The 21457-nt window shown below is 44.3% G+C and overlaps 1 protein-coding gene across 2 annotated transcripts; it reads right to left on the minus strand.

Moving 5' to 3' along the window:
• Window positions 1-2182: 2182 nt before the first annotated feature.
• mkxa (mohawk homeobox a) lies at window positions 2183-21176 on the minus strand. Of its 2 annotated transcripts, XM_052053768.1 has the most exons (7): window positions 20904-21176; window positions 19912-20164; window positions 17808-17967; window positions 17373-17526; window positions 13979-14338; window positions 4603-4636; window positions 2183-4412 (listed from the first exon to the last, which is right to left on the minus strand). In XM_052053768.1, exons 1-7 carry the CDS (start codon window positions 21124-21126, stop codon window positions 4211-4213), a joined length of 1386 nt encoding a protein of 461 aa, XP_051909728.1. In that variant the 5' UTR covers window positions 21127-21176; the 3' UTR covers window positions 2183-4210. The 2 variants fall into 2 exon arrangements, with proteins under 2 accessions (XP_051909728.1, XP_051909729.1); XM_052053769.1 differs by lacking the exon at window positions 4603-4636 and having other exon boundaries at window positions 2183-2908.
• Between the last annotated feature and the right edge of the window lie 281 nt (window positions 21177-21457).

Raw genomic sequence — 21457 nt, forward strand, 5'->3', positions numbered from 1 at the left:
CAATGACCGGCACACATCACCTTGAGCAAACATCCATGAAGTTATGGCTGATCCAAAACAGCTCAAATCCCCAAAGTGATTGCAAGACCCGACCATGCTCTTAATCAGTCCATTCTTTCAGGAATCAAACAATTAGCCGCAGCAGTTTTTCTCATATTTGTGTCCAGGGGCAGGTAGAAGCTTTAATGAACATGGCATTCTCCACATCAGGCTGACTAATTACTTCAGCATGCCACAGGAGTCGTATTTCCTCATCAAATGGCAAATTATTTTCATGACCTTCTTGTATTTTATTTTGTGGTTGGAGGTTCGCTTTTTGGGGCAACCAACCTGCCGAGGTGAAACCTGGAGTCCGTCAAATGGGAGGCGGAGCCAAGCGAGAAAAATCACCACTTGTCCGTCTCCTGCCGGTCCCTGATTTTTCAAAGCGGAGGCATAAACGAAAATATATGAAATGTGAGCTTCTGTCGCATTAAATGGCACTTTTCATTTTTCAATGGAAAGCGTTTGCTGAAAGCTCACCCTTCAATATGTAGGGTGGGATTCCATTCGCAAAAGATGAAAGGTAGAGAACAAAAAAAGCAAAACGTTTTTCAGGGAGACAGACATCCACAGGGCCACGCTGAGGTCCCGATGCACGGGAAAACAAGCAGGCCTGCATGTTTGGACTTTCGGCAGTCTCCGCTGGCGCTGACTAACAAAAGAACCACAGGATGCAGCGACGTCCAGTTTGTGGCCTTTTCTGCTACCAAGTCCGAGACGGGATCCTGTCAACATCTGTCTGTCAAATTGGTCTTGCAATCTTGTTTTCCCTGGTTCAAAAAGGTTCACGGCTTCTGCTCCAGTTTGTCTGAACACGGTTGAATACATCCCGGAGAAACTGAAGGACACCTCGACGGGGCGCAAAAGCCTTGGAGGCTATTGACAGTATCACACAGGAAGCTCGGCACCGCAGGATTTCAAATGATATGTTCAGACTTCCTTCGATATCCACATCACAACAGCAGATATAGTAAAACCCCAAACCTAAAGAAATCTTTCTTTCAAACCCTTTATTTTATGCTGCTGCTGCTGATTCTGCCCTCTTGAACTCGCAAAAGATTGATGATGATCCGATCCCGGCATATACAAATAAAGAATTAGGCCAAACGTGGCTCCAAAGGTAGCAAAAATACACAGGAGATAGTAATGGCACGGCCTCAAACCACCAATGTGCGGCACAAGCTCGCCACTGTATACATTCAGCTCTCCTTGTCATGATTACTTTGTTTAGCTCTTGAAAACCGCTGCGCTTTCTGCCTCCTAAACAAATGTTCCCTTATTTTGCCAATGAGCCTCAAGTTGTGGTTGGTGCAATCTTCTACTGTGGCAAAATGTTCCTTTTTCTAAAAAAAAAAAAAAAAAAGGTTCACAACGCTAAAACATGACATAATTGGGGGGCATTGATATATTTTGGATATCACCAATTTTGAAACATCACAACAATTACAATACAATTAGACGATAATTTGAACCTTGATAATACACTTTTACTGCATTTCAAACGCTTTCCCATATACCAGTAAAATGTGCACCTTTAGAGTCACCAGCAACAGATGGATGACAGTAAAAAAATCCATTCTGAGGTTTATTCAATGCTTTGACCAAGTAAAAAATAAAATAAAAACGACATTTTACAGGAAATAAAACAATATAATGAGATATACATTTGGTCATTGGATTGAAAATCCAGTCTCTATCAAATAGACAAAAGGAGAAATGAATTCATATAACTTAACAGTAAAAAAAAAAAGAATGGTCACAAATTTCTTCATGTTTACAAAGTCAGTAAGAATAATTTATAGGCTTTATATAATGTTTGTTGCCTTGCATTTCTCGTGGGACGCAGCCAAGAGAAAGGCGTGTACAGCACCGACGTTTTAGCAGTAGAAACCCTTCTGTGTGTGTGTCACTTTTGAGGATGGACTGTGGGTGGAATTGAACACAGAAACAAACACTTCACTGGAAAATAGGCCCCCTGCCTTGTACAATCTCCACCCAGAGAGTGGGTATCGTGTGAGGTGTGAGGGTTGCGATTAGAAACACAAGGAGCAGCCCCAAACTGCTACCCTGCAGCTACCCTGTCTGGGTCAGGTGTATAAAAAACACATGTGGCCCCCACTGTGTAAATAGTGCCTTGGGGTGAGCTAGTGTGATTCATTTCAACATCCATCAGCATGTGAAGATGAAAAATATTGGGTTCTCTTTTTTTTTTTTTTTTTGGGACTTTGTGTAAAAAGGCACGTTCCCAATAAAGGCTTTCGATTAAATGACAAGACGTGTTCATAAGTGCATGATTTTAACTATTTGCACATTCATGTAGAAAGGTCAAAAAGTTACTTTGTGCAGCATTGCTCCCTCTCCTAAATCCTTGACCATAATCACAGTCTGGGTTGTCAAAACACAACAAAACAAAACTGCACAATTTACAAAGGAATGTACATTCTGACACGATGGAGTATTAAGCCCTCGCCGAAAAGATAACCCAAGTCGGATTTTTGGGGGGGAGGATAAAGACCTCAACGTTACAATCGTAGCGACCGGATATCCTTTGAAGTTTCATAAAAAGATGTGATTGACTGACAGCTATTTGAGAAGTATACCCCGCCCTCCTGCCCAAATTCAGCTGAGACTCTAATAAGGACAAGTGGTTTTCAAAAAAAAATGGATGAAAATGAACACCGTCATCAGTCTGAGCGGTTTAATGTAAATTAACAAAACGTTTGGGTTCTTTTTTTATATTTGCATATGGCAGGTCTGTAGAGATAAACGGTGGCTGTTGCTCTCAGATTCGACTTGACCCGTCACGTATTCTCTTTTGTTTTCATCGCGGCTCAGATACTCCATCATGACACCCATACACAGTACCCTGAAGAAAAAGAAAAAAAGTCTGATTGATCATCTCCACTTTGTCAAACTTTGGATTGGCAAGCAGGTCGGTACTTTGGATGAAAGTGCCTCTTTTCGTCAAATGTCAAAGAAGCCCTTCATAATGTGGTAGGCTGGCGTAAAAACCATGTACAGAAGCCTGATCAAAAACATCCACGACCACACGTGTACAGATTAGCAATGACAAAAAACATTTAAGATGAGATACTACTGCAATGCACGTACGTAAAGACAAACAAAAAAAGAAACAGAAGGGGTAAAAAGTCAAATGTTTAAACGTGTCCTTCCGGCTTCTTGTAAACAGCAATTTTGAATGTAATGTTGAACAGCTGAGGATGAAGCAGGGTGGTGGGAGTTGTCGTGTTTTCTTTTTTTTTTTCACCCCTCATATCTTATTCGTGAGCACAATACAAAAGAAAAAGAGAATAAACCAATGCCATTCTGATAATGACCCCAGGAAAAAAAAAATCCCTTTACAGATCAGGGGTTACGTTTGTACCGTGTGCATATTTGTGTCACCGCACGTGTGAGCCTCGCTTGATTTCGGTCCAGCTTATGCATGTTATGTTCCGATAAGAGGGAGCGTCGTCACTAATAAGACACAATCCAAGGATGAGACGCGTCCCTTAGTTCCTTATCGACGCGCTGCTCACGTTAGCGCCGCGTATCTGCGTACCTAAGTGTCATTGTTGGGCTGCCGGCACCGACAAAACATGCTTCAGTTTACAGTCAAACGGAGGACATCAGTCAAAATAAACAGGACACCTTCAAGAAACGACTTGGGCTTATTTTGTAACAAAGTGTTAACCGCACGATATGCGTGTCTGTCTGCATGCGTGTTTGTGTGCGAGTGTGTGTGTGCAATAATGATTGATGACCTCATTTGGTCTTTCAAGGCACACACTTCCACTTCCTGTATCACGACAGTGACACCAAACATCGGTCAAATAATCCTTCACAAATTCCAGAGAGGCACGACTCGCATCTGTGCTTTGCATTTACAAGAGCAAAAGTCACTTTGGCAAAATACACATTGAGCATCAAAAATAGGAGGGAAAAGTCATTCCGTAAAATAAGTTAATTTTACAAAACAAAAGTGTCTGGCTAAAGGAAATACTGCAGTACAAGTTGCCGACGCTGTTTGCACGTCAGCACGGAACGAGTCCCACTGAAGACACTTTGAAACCGACAAAATATTTCGTCGTCCTTCCATAATAGTCCTCTTATGAATGCTTTGCCAAAACAGGAATGTTTGCATAGAATGAGGAGGCTCGCCTCGGAGCTAATAACGGCGCACAAGTGGCACTTTAACAGTCTTGATCTCCGCTATATGGGAAGACTTTTGGATGATGCAGCTGGTGGTCCCGGGGGCACTGTCCTTCCCCTGCGCCAAGTTGGTCAAGGCCATGGCGGCATTGATCTCCTTCCAGTACGTCTCATCTTTGCCCTTCACCTTCTCCTTGTGTTCGGCTCTGACGCCACCGCTGATGACAAACGTGGGCCGTGAAGGAAACAAAAACAGTGAGCGGAGAGAGATTAAGAGTTGAAATCATTCATGGGCGGGGGCGGGGGGTCGTAGCCTAAAGAACATTAGCATTAAGCATCTTTTTACCCCCCCCCCCCTTTCCACCCCCTGGCAAAAAGAATAGGTAAGACAAAGGATGGTGAACTCACTTGTCATATTTACTTGATCCGTGCTCTGCTGTTTCTGAAAGAGGAAATAGAATGACTTAAATTCAAGTGATTTATTGTGCGCTGGGTTTCTAGGTATCACTTTGTGCTTTCTGGATAAGAATATTTCCGAAAAAGCCAGCAGGAAAGAAAGTGGCTAATAGGATTGAGACTCGTGACTCATGGACTCCATTCTGTAATATTTAGTTCAAAAACAATTCGGCCCCCGCCAATGTAATTGTGAGGAAATCGTTTAGCAAATGACTGAGCGTGAAAGACGTTGCAACGTGAGTCAGTGAGCACTCTCTCCCCCCCCCCCCCACCCCCTCCTAAAATGGAAGCAATCATTATCTCATATGTAAATCATTAGCAGGCAATAACATTGTCATTAGACGATCTAACCAACTTTCTCTTCAGGGCAACCGGCGTGTTTACTTCAAGATGTTGTTGAATAGGAGAGGAACAGCAAAAAAAGCATGTCAGCGTGTGTTCCGTGTTGAGTGACGAGCTCGAGACCCGAACTGTGTTTTGCTTGCAGTTGAGAGTACGATGACACACTTTTGGCTTGGCGGAGGCATTGAAGAGAGAGCCGAGCATCTGGATATCTTCGCCAGTCGCTTTCTTTAAGCTACCCAAACACACAGCTAAAGCCCTGGGAGACTTTAAGTAGCTCAGTCTTGACTAGGTACAGAGGATTTACAGACATAAAAACATTTGAAAGAGAGCCAATTGTATTTTTAGTCCCCCCCCCAAAAAATATATATTTTTCTACATACCGGTACCTGTGTTTTTCTTTCTCAGAGCATTGAAATACATTAGCAATTGCCAGTCTCATTTACTTTCGATGCCGTTGTTTCAAACGAGAGAAAAGGCTTATAAGCCTGTTTTCTGTATCGCTTGTCATTTGGGTCATGGTGAGCTGGACCCAAGAAGTTTGTTTGTTCTGTTTTTGCATCGCAGCGTTAAGTGTTCCAAGTGCTTCTCTGTGTTCTGCTTATTGCACATTGACACACAGTGAAGGCGTTGCTTTACAAGGAGGAGGGTGAACGTGTGTCTGATTTGAACATTTCCTTTCCGTTGCATATTCCGTAGAGAGAAATACGACTTCACAGTACGATTCTCAAATGGCTGGCGGACAGAAGACGAGGAGAACGTCGGCACAAGTGTACAAACCACAAAATCAAAGTCCCTCAAAGCATTCCAATGAAATCCCCTGGCTTACCCCCGATGTCCTATCAGTGCTCAGTCTTGATTTGGCTTGATCAGAGAGGCATTTTCTTTGATTGACATTGTTCACTTGTCTGTGCTCTACTTCTTCACCTCTGCGAGGAAGTGTTGTAACAAGCCTGAATCCAGATACTGGACAAGGACCATTTCGGTAGCTGCCAGCCAAAATAAATGAAAGACTTCCTGTCAATGTTTGGCGTTATGCTCTGTCTGACCAGCAACTCTTCTGCAAGTCCAGAATATTTTTATGAAAACTTTTAATGCATCCAAGGTCTTCTTCAACTTCTGTTATTTTTTGCCCCCCCCCTCCTCTCTCTCTCATTGTTTGGCGTTGTATAGTTTGAGTGACTACACGGTCAATACTTGAAGAGAGTAAATGCATCCTGTTCATTCCATTTCCATCTGTTCTCTCTGCCTGACTGTGGATTGGCAACATTCACCATCATCACAGTGGTGTAATGATAGGGCCGATGTTCAGATGATGTTTATATTCCCCCATGATATATTAGCTCAGTGTTTGGATACTCGTTGGCAGCGAATTGCTCGACTTCAGCGACATGAAAGCCGGGCAACATGTGGGGCCAAATTGTGGGCAGACGGTCCGCCCGGGTGTGTGTCTTTCCATCCACCTTTGAAAGTGTTTTAAGTATGTGTGAGGCAGCGATCCACTAAGAACATCCAGCATGACAGACCCAGACGGTTTTATGATTCGGAATAGCCACTTTTGGTCAAGCCGCTTTTTTTGTACAGACAAAACCAAGTGAGAGAACAGATATGGCAAGTTTGCTCATCCATTGGACAATCTACAACGGCCAAACTACCACCGGTATTAGCAGTCGGCAAAACAGAGCAGTATTTGTTGGTCGGTCTATTTAATGTAGGCCAGCAAGATCGAGTACACAGGCCCGTGGAGCCTTATCAGCCCGATGCAAAAGAAGAACTCATGTGACCCAAATTATTCCTGTTCTCATCCCCACAAGGGGAGATGTAGAGTAACCTAAAGAACATCTTTATTTTTCCCATATGTGACTCCCCGGTCTTAGCTGGCTTCACCTGGTCTGTCTAAGCGTGCCGAATGGTGCTATAGAAGCCTAAAATCCAAACATTAGATGTTGGAAAAAAGAAAATCTAAAATATTTGCATTCTCCCCTGGATATGCACATCAATGTAAAGAGATCTTTCTTATAGCTTTGTGGAAATCAGCTTTGGGTAATGCTGCTCACTCAACAATCAACCAGCCAAATGCCTAAAACAGCTAAAAGTCACATATTTTAAAACAAAAGCTATGCCAAAGAGAATACAAATCTCCACTGAATGACTAACAACTATTATCTTTGTCATTCTCTTTCCTGTTTTTTTTTCTTGCTTCCCTGCTTTACTGCTGAAGACTGGAGTAGATGTTGTCGCTGTTGCCTTTGGGCTCCATTGTCAGTGGGGTGTCACGCAACACCGAAGGGGGAAAACTAAGAAGTCTGATGGTTTCTGGCATGGGGCTGCAAGTCCAAAAATACGAGCTCACTTAACATCCCTGCGGGGTGATGGTGGGAGGGCGTAAAGAGGGCAAAAAAGTTAGAAAAAACCCCGCAAAAAACATGAAACCTCGTGAAAATGAGAGGAAAATAAATCGGGGCTGACAAATTAAAGAGAGGATGAGGTTACACCTGTTCGGATGAGTGTGGCCCAAAATCATCATTCCCATGTGGTGCTGTTGTTAGCAACATACAACAATAAACAAGCCCGATGCGCCGTCGTGCAAACCGTGGGAAGGTCCGCATAGCGACCACAAATAAACGCACGCTTTTATATTGACGATGTGTGGCGAGCCTCGGGCAGGGTCGGGGAGCTCATCCTGCCTCAGTGTCAAGTTTCTAAATTTTACATGCTGCTTAAAAAGCAGAGCGTAAGTCTCCGAAGACACCTTAATACGTGTTGCTGTTAGCTTTGTTATAATTACGGTTGGCCTTCTTCAAGCCTGTACTGATATAATCTAATGTATTATAATATATTATACATAAATACATTTGCAGGAGTGGCTAACTACGACAAGGCGTTCGGCAATGGTGTATTGATAGATGTAAAGTCAAAATGAAATCTTTCCGACAGGTTTTCAAAAATCACGATTTTTCTGGTCGTGAAAACGCACCAAATTCCAGGCTGGACATCGAGAAGGGAGGAAATGAGGTGAACAGATTTCCACTGAAACAGCTCATCGGCATTCTGCTCGACGCGAACCTGCAACTGTAGGTCAAGACTTGAACAGATCACTGTGTAATTATAAAGTCCCTTGGATGTCTCAGTTCAGCCGAAATATGAGTCAGGGGTTACTGTCATCATAGGCCGTTGGATGGAAAACATATTAACCACTTTTACCGCCTTTGCCATGACGCAACTTTTACCGACGTCCCGTTCAAATTGCTGGATGGGCAGATGTGAAATGCCTGGACGCAGGTTTGAACTTCAAATCAAAGAGGAAGGAGACGGGGCCGCCGCGCCAGATCTAACGACATCTCCTGATGTGGTTTCTGATTTGAAACCAAGCCACCGCCTTGATTAGGAGGCGCGACACCGAAGGACCCGCTGATGCCTTTGGGCTTGTTCGGTTTCACTGTTTTCCTTAATGATCTGTATGTTTAACAATGTCAAGACCGGTCTGTCGCCTGCACTCCGCCAACTCCGCTTTATTATTTGTCCTCGCGGCCATTTCTGTCCGAGGCACACTTATGCTGCCCGTGTGAATCAGTCACTTGCGCTCATCGAGCCAAAGACTTGAAACAAGGTGCAAGTCAAGTGACAACTCGGCAGGCCCAGGCCGTCTGACCGGTACCGAGACAGTGCTCGGAAATGACACCGTCACGCACTTCACGACTTTGTTGCCGTGAGCGTCTGGCAGATGTCACACTGCCGGCCGTCAACAGAAGTGAGGAACTCGCCTGAGCAAGATGAAGAAACAAGCTTGTTTCCGCTGTTTAAAGGCTGCCAAGTTGTCGCTGTGTTTACGTGTGCCGGTAAACAGAGCGTAATCAGGGCTCCAGTAAATCAGCCAGAAGGAGAAGACAAGAGAAGTAAATATATCGTCAAAGCCAGTGTCTCCTCTTTTTGTGTGTGTGTGGCGAGGCAAACTGCTGCAGGGACGCCGCGGACAAACAACAGACCGTCATTTCCATGATGAGGAAGATCGGGGCTTTATGTCATGTCGCCTGACAACACAAGTCAGACAAAAATGATCTCGACGGAAGATTCAAACGTCAACAGCGGGAGTCGCACCGCAACGACCTTCACCACAGGTCCACCAGTGATGAAACGATGAAACTCTTACCGAGGCGCTTGACACCAAAGCAGGTACAAATGAGTTGCTTTGAGCAGGACTGTCTTTGCTCAAATAGCGGCCAGGAGTGTTTATGTGCCGCACCGCAGGGAGCACTTAGTGTTTATTTGAAGGAGGTGCCTGTTCGAGTGGAGACCTTGATTTGCACGAAGGGTTGTTTATAGGGCTAACAAACAGCCTGCTGTTCGTAGACGAGTCGACATACAAATGTTACGTTTATGAGACAATCGGAATGGAACGTAGAACTGCCAGAACTGTTTGAGCTGATGCTATTATTTAAGGGAATAGGTCGTTCTTGTCATGTGAGCTCATGCTTTGTTCAAAGACACGTATTTCAAACTAAAGTGTCCCCCACAAAATTGGACAGTCGGAAATTTCCATCCTCAAACTTGGAGAAGGGCAAGAGAATCTGAGAAAATTGGTTGATTCTGACCTCAATGAGATGCAAACATATGATGTCACACAATAATGGTCATGCCAAAAGTTACAAAAAATTCACGGTACAATGCGAAAACATTTTATGAGAGTACTGTAAGACACAGCTGTCCTAAACTAACAAAATGAAGGATATATTTCTGTTATGGTTTATACAATAAGCCAGGATGGCAAAGCTCTTCAATCAAAAAAATTGAACTCTTTTTGATGTTTGAATGTTATGCTGAATTAATATCGGAGTCTCTCTTGAGCTGGATCAATTTTTACTATATTTGCTCATGGGAGCTTCCTGAATGGGAGAGAATCTGCATGAAAGCGCGTGATGCTTCTTGTGACAATTGGTCCACTCAACTTGTTGTACGCTGTGTATGGCATCCACTAAAATAGTCTCATTTGACAAGCAATACTACGTCCTCATAAAAGCTTCCTCTCTCCTTAATCTCAGCGTATTGTTGTAGACGCACCGCTCACGAGGGAATGGAAACCGCTTCCTTCACAGACGAGGGCAGCGGGCAACTGTGTTCTCTGAATGTGATGATCTGATTTTGGGCGTGCCAAGTTGACGATTTAAAAATGATCAGGTTGAGAGGCCTCAGGATGAGATTTCTTTAAACAATGTCTGCATTGGTCCGCCCACATCGCCGCAGGAGTGACGGTTAGAAAGAGGGTCAGACCGCAATTCCGCCAATTTTCAGTCGTTTCCCACCGTTGGATCCGCCACTCCTTGAAGAACATACTCGTTTTTTTGTTTTTTGTGTGTGTTTTGTTTTTTTTGTTTTTTTTGTTGTTACGTCACTGCAGACTACAATGTGGTCTGAAAAGAGGGCACTCAAGATCGTGTTCATGGCATGGGAGAGACACACAGTACATAAACATTTACATATAAACACATACACACACACACGCACATTTTTACGTATAAAATGTTGACAGACAACCGATTCTATTAATCATCCATCCCAGCCATTGACATCTTAAACCAGAAGTCCAAGTTGAAACCAGCATGGCCCCTGATAATAATACGCGAAACCTGCCGGTTAGCCACTTGCCTCAGGAATTCACGTCTTTTCCACATCAATGAAATCACTTGCGCCACATTCACCATCTGGCTACTGTATTCATCAACCTCAAGTCCATAAAGTCGAAATTCTAGCCAAATACGCCTCTGTCAACATTGTGTAATGTGTCTGACCGAGATCACTCAGTCGCTTCTGGCAAGAACGTTCGGACTTATTTGGCGAATAATGATCTATACGACACCGGACGGGGAGAAATCTAGTACCGAGCAAGAAGAAAAACATTCAGCCAGATTCCTGCCATTTAATATCCCATTAAAGGGTCATTTGGCATCAACGCCTGGCATGTGCGATGGAATTCTACTGTTCCTTGCCTTCAATGAAATTCCCCAAAGGCTTTGGACTCTAAGTGTGTGTGTTTGTACTGGACATTGTGTGTCAAGCTTGTGAATGGTAGGTGTGTGTGTGCGCGCACGCGCAAGTCATTTTAAGCTGGCAGAAGTTTAGATTTCCATCGAAGTAAATCTAAACCCTCCATCTCCTGCCACGTCTGACTGCCCTCTGTAGTCAGAGATAACACTGCTGGTTCACGACATCATTAATGTATGATTTTTTTTTTTCGCCAATGGCGTGATGGTTGCCAGGGGTTCCACTTCTGCCTCAACCAATCACAACTGATATGTCAGCAGGAATTCCTAAAAAGAATGTGCCAAAAGAAACGCAATGTGTTTTTGTCCTCTGTTTTTGTGTCCCACTCGACTGAAAATGGACGACGCATTGCCATGCAAAATGCCGTGTGTTTATTTAACTTGGGAAAATGAAATTCAAGTTAAAATGATGAAAACCTAAACTTCCTATTTCATTCAGATTTACTGCCAACACATTCATTCAAAGGAGACATATTAGAACCCCCCCCCCCCTCCAAAAAAAAAAAATCTGCTCTCATATGTCAAAAAATGCTCGCGTGTGTGACAAGCTTTGGTCAAAATCTTCCAAGGATCAAGATGAACTGCACTTTTTTAAAAACCTTGTTTTAACAGTCATCAGCCTATTCTGCAGTACGTATGAGCCACTGCTCACCCTGGTGTGCAGCTCTGCTTACCTTTCATAAGTGATAGTGGTTTCCCATAGACTGGTGGCAACTTAAAATTTGAAGTCTGATCAAAATTTGAACAGATACATTCTCAGAGCTCCGTTCACAAATTGAAATGTCACACTTGATATGAGGGCAGGCATCTAATATGTGGAAATAAGCTAAATCAGATTTTCTGAAGCGCATGCTCGGATCAGAGGAGTCACTTGTCCTCAGACAACTTTACTTGTGTAAAGTAAAAGCTTTTTTGATTATTTGTACCAAAGCCAACATATCACATTAATATGAAGAAGCTACTCACTATTAAAAACATCCACACAGTTCAATACAGTTGTCCTTGAATTGGATTCCACCATTTAAATTCAAGCCACACTTTGTCTTCATTCCTATTTTTCTCTCTTTCACACACACACACACACACGCACACACACGCACACACACAGCCCCTTGCTCCGATAATAAAAACCACATTTGTCCATGTGAGGAATTTTGAACAAAACAGGCTTCTAAGATCCATTCACTGCTGCAGAACGTGTCCATGTTAACCACAATGTAAAAAAAAAAAAAAAAAAAAAAAAAAGACTATTGGTTACAAAGACTGAATTAAAAAAGGGGCTCGATATTTGAAGAAGAACCAGCACAGATGTGGACTTCACAGTTTGGATGAGCCACAGTGTGAAACGTCTGTGAAAATACTTTTGTAGACTGTATTTGTTAGCGATGCCAACTATATACAAAGTGTTGCATTCAAATCATGTCTTAATTCAGCATCCATGATCCATGCATCCATTCTCTAGCCTGCTTCATATCGCACATCTCAGCTGATATACTGCACTGATATATACAACCATGCACATTCACACCGGTGGAGTCCCAAATTACAAAAACAATTCATGTTTTTGGGATGTGGGAAGAAGTCTTAAAAGCTGGAATAGTTCGTTTGCAATGTTCGCTGAGCTGTGTTTGTGATCTACGGTTTCACCGTTAAACATTATCTTCTCACGTTTATTTTTTCATACATTCTCAAAATGAAGTACGTGGATGGCTTATGAATAGGGAGGATTACTGTTCACTTCATTCTTCTGTCCAATAAAATAACAAACCGGGCAATATGAAGCTTTGTCTTGGCCGGTACATTGTTTTCCAATCTGTAGAACAACATTTTATAGGACACTCATAATACTACTGGACGATTACAGATTTAGATTCCTGACATATAATGACCTTTCGTTGATCATTTGTGACTTTATGTGCAAGCAAGCTCGATTACATCCATTTAACAACTTTCTATACCGCTGTCCGGGGCAACTGTGTGCTCAACTTACGCCAGCTGACTTTGGAGGAAAAGCAGACGACACGCTGGATTTATTGCCAGTCAATCATAGGGGAGGATTGTAATTATCAAGAATTATTAGAAGTCTGTTTGGATATGATACGTTTTTTATATTTAGTTTGGTTGGCGGAAATCATGTCCAGGGCTGGACTGGCCATCTGGCGTACAGGTCAGATGACTGGTGGGCTGGCCTCTCTTGGGGCCAATGCAGTGCTATTTAATGATTATTTTCCTCCATTTTGCCCCTACGAGACCGGTCCATAATTTAAAGGGAGCCGTCGGTGAGCTACAGCTATGTGGTAGCCATGGGTGGTCAGGAGTCATGTCTGAATATAAATTTCATCAGAATCTGTCTAAAGAATAGCATGTTGATTTTTACAGTCAGTGTCAATTATAGTGTCCAAAAGCCAGAATGGCAGGTCCAATTTTTGGGGTTTTTTTTGTGGCAGTTCAGTCTAGCGTGGCTTTATTGAAGAGAGATTTCGAAAAGGATCACCGGATAGTTGATGAGAATGTTTTTAAAAAAATAATGCCGCGTGTGAGCTTTAAAGAAGAAATGCGTTCGTCTACTCTCTCCACGGGACCTTGTGGAAAGGATGAAAAGCAGGCCAAACGGTAGTCTTAGGGGAGAGCATGTTCCATATAGCCTTGTTGTGTCTGGCTTGCTAAGAGCCTGCTCAGAGGAGCTGGCTGGAGGGAATTCCTTGTCTGCTGAGAGTGTGTGCTTCCATGTGCGAACATGTGTGCAAGTGGGACTCATAACTGCATTAAGAAAATCACATTCCTCAACACAAGCGCCGCGTCAAATACAACAACGGGTAGGGGGAAGTGAGTGTGATCAACAGGCTTATGAATAACACTGCAGCTGCAAAAAGTAAAACAAAAGTGTGCAGATGGAGGAGACACGGAACGAAAGACGGAGAAGGAATGCAAGAAACGTGGCTCCTTACCAGCGCGATAAACAAAGTTCGCCTCTGCCTCCGAGGAGGTCGGCGAGAGCAACTCGTCGTCGTACTCGTTGGAGCTGAAGGAGCCGGAGTGGTTCCTCTTGCGAGCGTCCATGACGGCGTTGGCCACCATGACATGACGCAGTGAGTCATTGAGATAGCGGTGCAACAGGCTGCTCTTGTATTTGGGCGGCGACACGTAGTCATCGGCCAGCGAGGCGGCTTCGGTGGCCGAGGGGAGCCCCGCTCCCATCCCCATGGCCATGCCCATCATGGTCGAGCCTTCCTTCTTAATGACACTCTGGTACATGGGCTTGGTGAACTCCACGGCAGTGTTCTGGCTCCTCTGAGGATTGTCGCCATCTGATAGATGGAAAAATCATGCGAAGACATGAGGAATCTTCCAAACGCGGTGAAGTCATATACTCGTGCTTTATACGGTACGTCCACTATTTATTAATGTATTCTGGATATATAAGGCACACAAACAATAGGTAGATCCATTTGTGATGGCTCATTATCACAATAAGGAAGCTATGCGAACAAACACAAATGTAGAAACTTAGATGGCAAACTCCATCCATCCATCCATCCATCCATCTTCTACCGCTTATCCGGGGCCGGGTCGTGGGGGCAACAGCTTTAGCAGGGAAGCCCAGACTTCCCTCTCCCTAGCTACTTCTTCCAGCTCTCCCCGGGGGATCCCGAGTCGTTCCCAGGCAAGCTGGGTGACATAGTCTCTCCAGCGTGTCCTGGGTCTTCCTCGGGGTCTCCTCCCGGTGGGACATGACCGGAACACCTCACCGGGGAGGCGCTCAGGAGGCATCCGAATCAGATGCCCAAGCCACCTTATCTGGCTCCTCTCGATGTGGAGGAGAAGCGGCTCGACTCTGAGCCCCTCCCGGATGACTGAGCTTCTCACCTTATCTCTAAGGGAGAGCCCGGACACCCTGCGGAGAAAACTCATTTCAGCCGCTTGTATCCGGGATCTCGTTCTTTCGGTCACGACCCATAGCTCGTGACCATAGGTGAGGGTTGGGACGTAGATCGACCGGTAAATTGAGAGCTTCGCCCTTTGGCTCAGCTCCTTCTTCACCACGACAGACCGATACAACGTCCGCAACGGTGGCAAACTCAAACAAGTCAAATGTAGAATTTGAGTCACAATTGCAGACACGTAGTTGGATGGATACTACTGTGATGTCAGTCAAGAGTGCAATATATTGGTCTTAGCGAGATGAAGTCACTAGTAATTATTACCATAATACTGTATATGTTGTTCTTTATGATTTTTTAATGACACTTTTCGATGCCACGAGGGTGACTAATACTGTATTTTATTTTAAAAAGTAATTGCGCGTCATTTTTTTGGGCGAAGGGCGGTCCGTGCGCACACACTTGTGCGGCGCTGAAAAGCTCAATAAAAATGAACTTCTGTTTCATTTCCATTGGCATTCCACTCAAGAGAATAAAGCAGCGGAGAAATGTGAGAGCAATCCATAACGGACTGGAGATTGTTTCCTCTCCATTTAAAACACATTGCCCCTCTATTTCCGTCTGCAGAAAGCTTACAGTACGATCCATGGCACTGCGCACTGCTAAGGTAATCAAATTAAATGAGAACTCTGATGAAAGAAGCAGGGGAAGTAGATAAAAAAAAGTTCTGGAAAATCCGATATCAGGAGGAAAATCAAGAGCTCCACTCTGGATCCTGTTGTTGATTGGGCAGGTTAGATGGCGTCTAGGCCAAGTTATGATTACAGCTCACGAAGGGACTCGCTGTCCGCTCACTGCGCAGCCTGAGCAGAGATTCTCAAAGTCCATTTCTATTCTAAAGTCCATCCAAACAATGTTGATCTGCCGTTATGATCACATGGCCGGCATCCAAGTCTGGCACCTCTCTAAATAAACCTTCAAACATCTCAAAAATGTTCTTTGGGTGCGCAAGAGTGGCTACGAAACAAGCCGGAGGAGTTGACAAATAAGAGCGGTCAACGGGTCAGCGGGGTCGCATCTCCACATAAATAGCCCCTGAAGCAAAAGCATAGACTTTAAAAATAATGGCGGGCCTTTCGGTGTACGGGTCAAATGTGGGATATGGCTGCGGAAAACTTCATAACCATAATGTGACAGGGGGAAGAGTCCGGGAGATAAAGCGAGCCACTGGTGGTACAATGGCATGTGGCGGACACAATGCAAACAACATGCGCGCATTCCTTTGCAGCCGCACGCTCGGCCTCTGCCTCTCGAAGGACCTAATTAAAGATTACTCCCGCCGCAGCGCTCTTCCTCTCTGTTTCAATCCCTCACCGTGCGAGTATATGCTGTACGGTTTCTGTTTATGTATTTATTCCCCGCGCAATGTTTTCTGTCCCTGTCGGTGGCTTGCAAGAAGCAATTCTTACAATTCAAATGTTTGCAGTTAAGTACATAGCTTAAAGAAAGTCAGTCATTCCCAATTGCAGACTGGGCGACAGACGTTGGCTCAGCGGGGTGTCTTAATAACAACGTTGCAGCCGGCCAGCCTCCGCGACTCTCGGCTAGGCCACACGCTTGCCGTAGAATACTTTATATGGCGTATACTGTACTCAGAACAACGTTCGGCCTTGTACTTGCTTCTCCCGTGTCCTGAAAGGCTTACGACGAGGGCTAAGAAATGTTATGATATAAGAAGAGCGGCTGGGTCACGCGGGGTTCACACTGGCTTTATATGAACAGACTAGATCAATTTGGGGACTGGAAACCCAAGCCATGTAGGGGGGTGTAGACTTGGGAGAATTAAACTCTGCTAAGCTCGGGAATGAAATACGTTGGTTATCAATCAATCAGCAGTCATTTGTAGGCCTGTATTTTCAGGGAAATACAGTGTGATGCAAAACTTGAACCAGAATCGAGAACGAGAATGAAGTCTGCGTGAGCGCTAATGCAAATGACTCATGTAACTCAGCAATCCGTCCGGCCATTTTCAAACTACTTATGACCCTGCACTGCACCTCATCAGTCAATAGATAACACATAACATCCACACTCACTTTCACACCTATGGAACATTTTGAGTCTTTTTTTTTTTTTTTTACTTTTGGAATGTGGAATGAGGAAGAAAAGTGACTGAAGAAAAAAAATGTCCAAATTGAGATTAAAACCCCAGAAAGAACCTTTGATGAAAAGGTGGACATGCTCAAAGCTCAGCAAATGTAGGCCTACCACTGTACTGATAAAATTCAATTCAAGATCCAAACTAAACTAACTGTTGAACAGTCTCCCGCAATTGCTTGTTTAACTTAAAAAAAACAACAACTCAATTCTAATTTGAATACAGACAATAAAAAAGATTTCAAAAGACCATACAGAAAGTATAGTGCGCAGGATGAGACAGTATATCGTATTTGAAACGTACCATCCGAGCAGCTGTCATCGCTGCTGACGCTCAGTCTCTCGGCATTGCCTTGAACATACTTGTTATAAAGCTTGATCCGAAGTGCCCAGCTCAAGTCGGGCTGCCTCACCGTGTTCTTCAGCCGCCTCCTGGCATTGGCGAACCAATTGGAAACCTGACAAAGAAATGAAAAGGAGAGTCCGGAAAAAACAACGTTATTGTTTTGACTCTTCAACATATCCCCATCCACGGTGGGACAAAAACTTGATCAAAACGTCTGCTCAGACTCGACACACCAAAACAGTCCAGTTACTAAAAGGAATTCCAGACAGTTTCATCTCATATTTTCTGCACCTAACACCCTCCACATGTCGGACAGCCAATAAAAACCATCTATTATTGATCAATGTTGACGGTGTGGCTTCAAGTGGCTTATGAGTGCAACACGATCCTCACCTGCACCAGGGTCATCTGTGAACCCAAAGCCAGCAGAATCTTCTCCGTCTTAGTCGGGTAAGGGTTGTCTCGGTGCTTGTACAGCCATTGCTTGAGCGGCCGCGCCATATCTTGCAGGGCCTGACGCTTGTGTCGCACTTTGCTGCCACCGGGACGACCCCTGAAAGGTCAAAAAGGTCAGCCAGTGATACAATACAATACAATACAATACAATACATGCTGATTTATATAGATAGTCCAATAGGTTGTGCACAAATGCCATTTTATCACGAGCCACATCAACCTGGATGATGATTCCGGTTCCGCAACGAGAGTTGGAACAGAAATTCTGCCTCTGACAAAGAAAAGAACGCTCCGTTGTGAGTGACGCTGTTTGTCAGAAAGGTATTCATTTAAACAACGCATTTATTTTTGTGGTTGTAGTTTACAGTAGCGTCGAACCGCACTCCATCACACGGAAAAGTGTTTATTTTTGTTTCATTGGAGCTTTGAGGCAAAAACTGAATGTTCTCGGTGTCGAGTGGCGCACACCGCAGCAGACTACAACCGGAATAATAAACGTATCGTGAAATGAACGTAGAACAGATCAGAATTGTGACGTAGTATCTCATTAAATTGTGTCACCAACACGCGGTGTCTAGTGAGAGCATGTGCAAGCGAGATTCTCTATCATTTTTGTCATGAAACCGATCATCTGGAGGGTGCACGGGGCATCAGATAACTATCGAAGACATATTTGTTTTCCATGTTGTGGAATTTCAATCTCAGGCTGAACGACACACGGGAGGTGAACACTTTGGCTAGATGTAAAAAAGTGGACCAAAGATCACAGAGTGGAATTAGATGTTCGTTTATGAGGCAGGTCATGTTTCTCAGCTTCCAGGTGGTGCAGGTATTGTCAACCCTGACATAAAAAGTAAGCATACGGTAGACCGGCAACATTGTCACGATCAACGCTAAAGACAAATATTGTCGTCATCGCACCCGCAAAAAGCCCCTAAAACCCAAACATTATTTTCCATTCCAAAAAGAGGCTGTCTTTTTTTTTCTGATATGCTCAAGCAGCGTTATGAGAGCCTCACTCTCACCTGCACAAAGGAGAACCTTTGGATTTCAGAAACCTGCAGATGTCAGTATGGTGCAGGCAGGACTCTGAGCCCTTCCTTTTATCTCCCTTAAAGCTTCCACACACACACTGCACGTCACATTTAAGTCTAACCTCATCCCGAGGTTGGTGTTCTCCAAATATTTTCCTTGTAATCTAGATTGGAATGAACATCTTAAAAGTACATTTCACTCCCTGTTCTCAACATTGGTTTTAAACAACGGCCCTGCTCGCTCGCAGACACACACACACACAAACATTTTTTTTTACATCTCTGATTGAAAGTTCACTTAAAGAGACACTTGACAAGCACCCAAACTCATATCACTCTGTGACTGAAGGTTTCCATTTAAGGTCACCCCCCCCCCCCACACACACACACCCATACCCCACTCTTATGTGCTCAATTAAGAAAAACAACAACCCCCAAAATTCAATAAACCATCTTTTCTTACACCTGTTCCCTGTCACAAGAAAATAAATAAAATACTTGGAAAACCAACACATGGTCGTTGTGTGATGGACTAGACCACACAGAAAGTTGAAGGGCAAATGTATTTATTGGAAGCAGATGGAGAAATGTAGGAAGACGGCTACCGAATAAGGCTGACCTAGTTATTACCCCGGTATTAACGAGATGAACAACACCGGCAAAAAAAAAAAAAAAACATTCAGCTACTCCTTCATAAATTATGCTAGATTGTGGAAATATGACGGTCGTCCGATTTGAATCAAGACTGCTTTACAACTCGACCATGTGGATGCGCTGGCTTCACGCCTAAATTGCGCACAGACGCACGCAGAAGCACGAGACCACGACTTGATTCCAAAAGTAAAGCAAATATATTTTCAGGGTTCAGGCCAGGGAATGTCACGTTTTCTTTTTTTTTTTGGGGGGGGGGGGGGTTAGTCTGCAAACGCGCTCAAAATGTGGTCGAAGTGAACTAAGGGTGCAAGTGGTTTCCACCCGCCCCCGATCGACCTTGGAGCTTGACTTACCCGTTCCGTCTGTGTCGGATAGCCTGGTTGTCCATGATGGCCTGGTTGCTGGAGAGAAGGTCCGGGTGTTGTCCATCCATGACTTCCAAGTAATTTCTGCTGCTCCTCTCCACCTCGTTGGCCTTGTCCTCAAACAGAACCTGGCCGCTCAGCTCATTAAACACGATGGCGTTCATCTTTGGCCAGATCGTCCCCGAGTTGCGCAAAAAGGAAAAGATCCCCGCGGGTGCGACACGGGGCGCAAGTGTCTCCCCTGTGAAAGACATGCGGCGCGTTTAGCAACGGTGGACTTCAAGTCGTACTTCGTAGAAATATAAAATGCTCCGTATGCCTTCGCACTTCATTTGCTGGGTTGTGTTTGCGTACAATTTAAAGTTTGTTTCTCGTGTAAACATTCCTTTTTTAAATGCAAAGTTAAGCCTGAATTGCGCGCTCCTGCCAGGTTCACGTCGGGAAATCAGACTTTATCACTTCAATTGTTATTTTGCAGCAAACCAGCGTTGAAACAACTTTTTTTTTACCATTAAACATATCCAACATGATGTTCGTTCATCTTTTTAAAAAAAACAACGTGCAGGCGATTGATAAATCATCAAGTCAAAACAAGTGCACGCGGCAAATTCTGATTTAATTTCCGTTCATGCAACGTGGATTCATTGGCATGCACGCTTTGAATGCATCACAGAACAACTCTGCGGGCTGTCGAATCGGTTATCGCATTTGCATTTGTTAATTATCATTATTGCACGTGTCCCATGCAGGAATAAAAGTGCGCTGCGGTCACGTGGGACTGATACTGTGTATTAATTACGCCTCTACGGAACAGTTCCGTTCTCAAGTACGGCACGTATGATTGACGTCAGTAATTAACTCTGAATCCCCACTGAAGTGCCCCTTGCAAATTCTCCTCCGCCGCATCCCCAATTCGAGGCGATAAAAGAACCGATGAATGCACAACAAACGGGTAAGCCAATCTTGCGCGCTTCCGTTACCTGTCCCGGGCTCCTCCGGAGTCGGTCCGCGGTGTAGAGCAGTAATCCTGTCTCCTCCGGCCCATTCCCCACTCACATGTTCCCCTCCGGAGATGTTGTGGCCAAAATCACGGAGCTCCGTCTCTTCTGCAGCTTTATCCGGCGACCTGCGCCGCTCGGCCCGGGACTCTGAATATGTCACTCTGCTCATGTTTCCTCGCACACAAGCCGAGCCTGCGAACATACTGTGGATGGCTTAGGCCGGTTCATGGGCAGGGGCGGCGGGCGGGGAGGCTCAGGGGGCGGGGGCGAGGCACCGTGCCGCTGCAAAAAAAAAAAAAAAAAGTTAACCATGACCATTACATCTGGATGAAATGCATTTCACTCAGACAGCATTGGTACGTCTTGCACAACATGATAAAGATATTCATATTTACTTTTTTTTTTTTAATTGGGGGACCGTTATATGATGCAAAGCAATTCACAATTCTGAGGTTTCGTGTTTGAATCTCAGCTCCTGTCGAGAATTTCTACGATACCTTCGGCTTCATATTACATGACTCGAAATCGTGAAT

Source organism: Hippocampus zosterae, chromosome 20 (genome assembly GCF_025434085.1).
Source record: "Hippocampus zosterae strain Florida chromosome 20, ASM2543408v3, whole genome shotgun sequence".
NCBI lineage: Eukaryota > Metazoa > Chordata > Actinopteri > Syngnathiformes > Syngnathidae > Hippocampus > Hippocampus zosterae.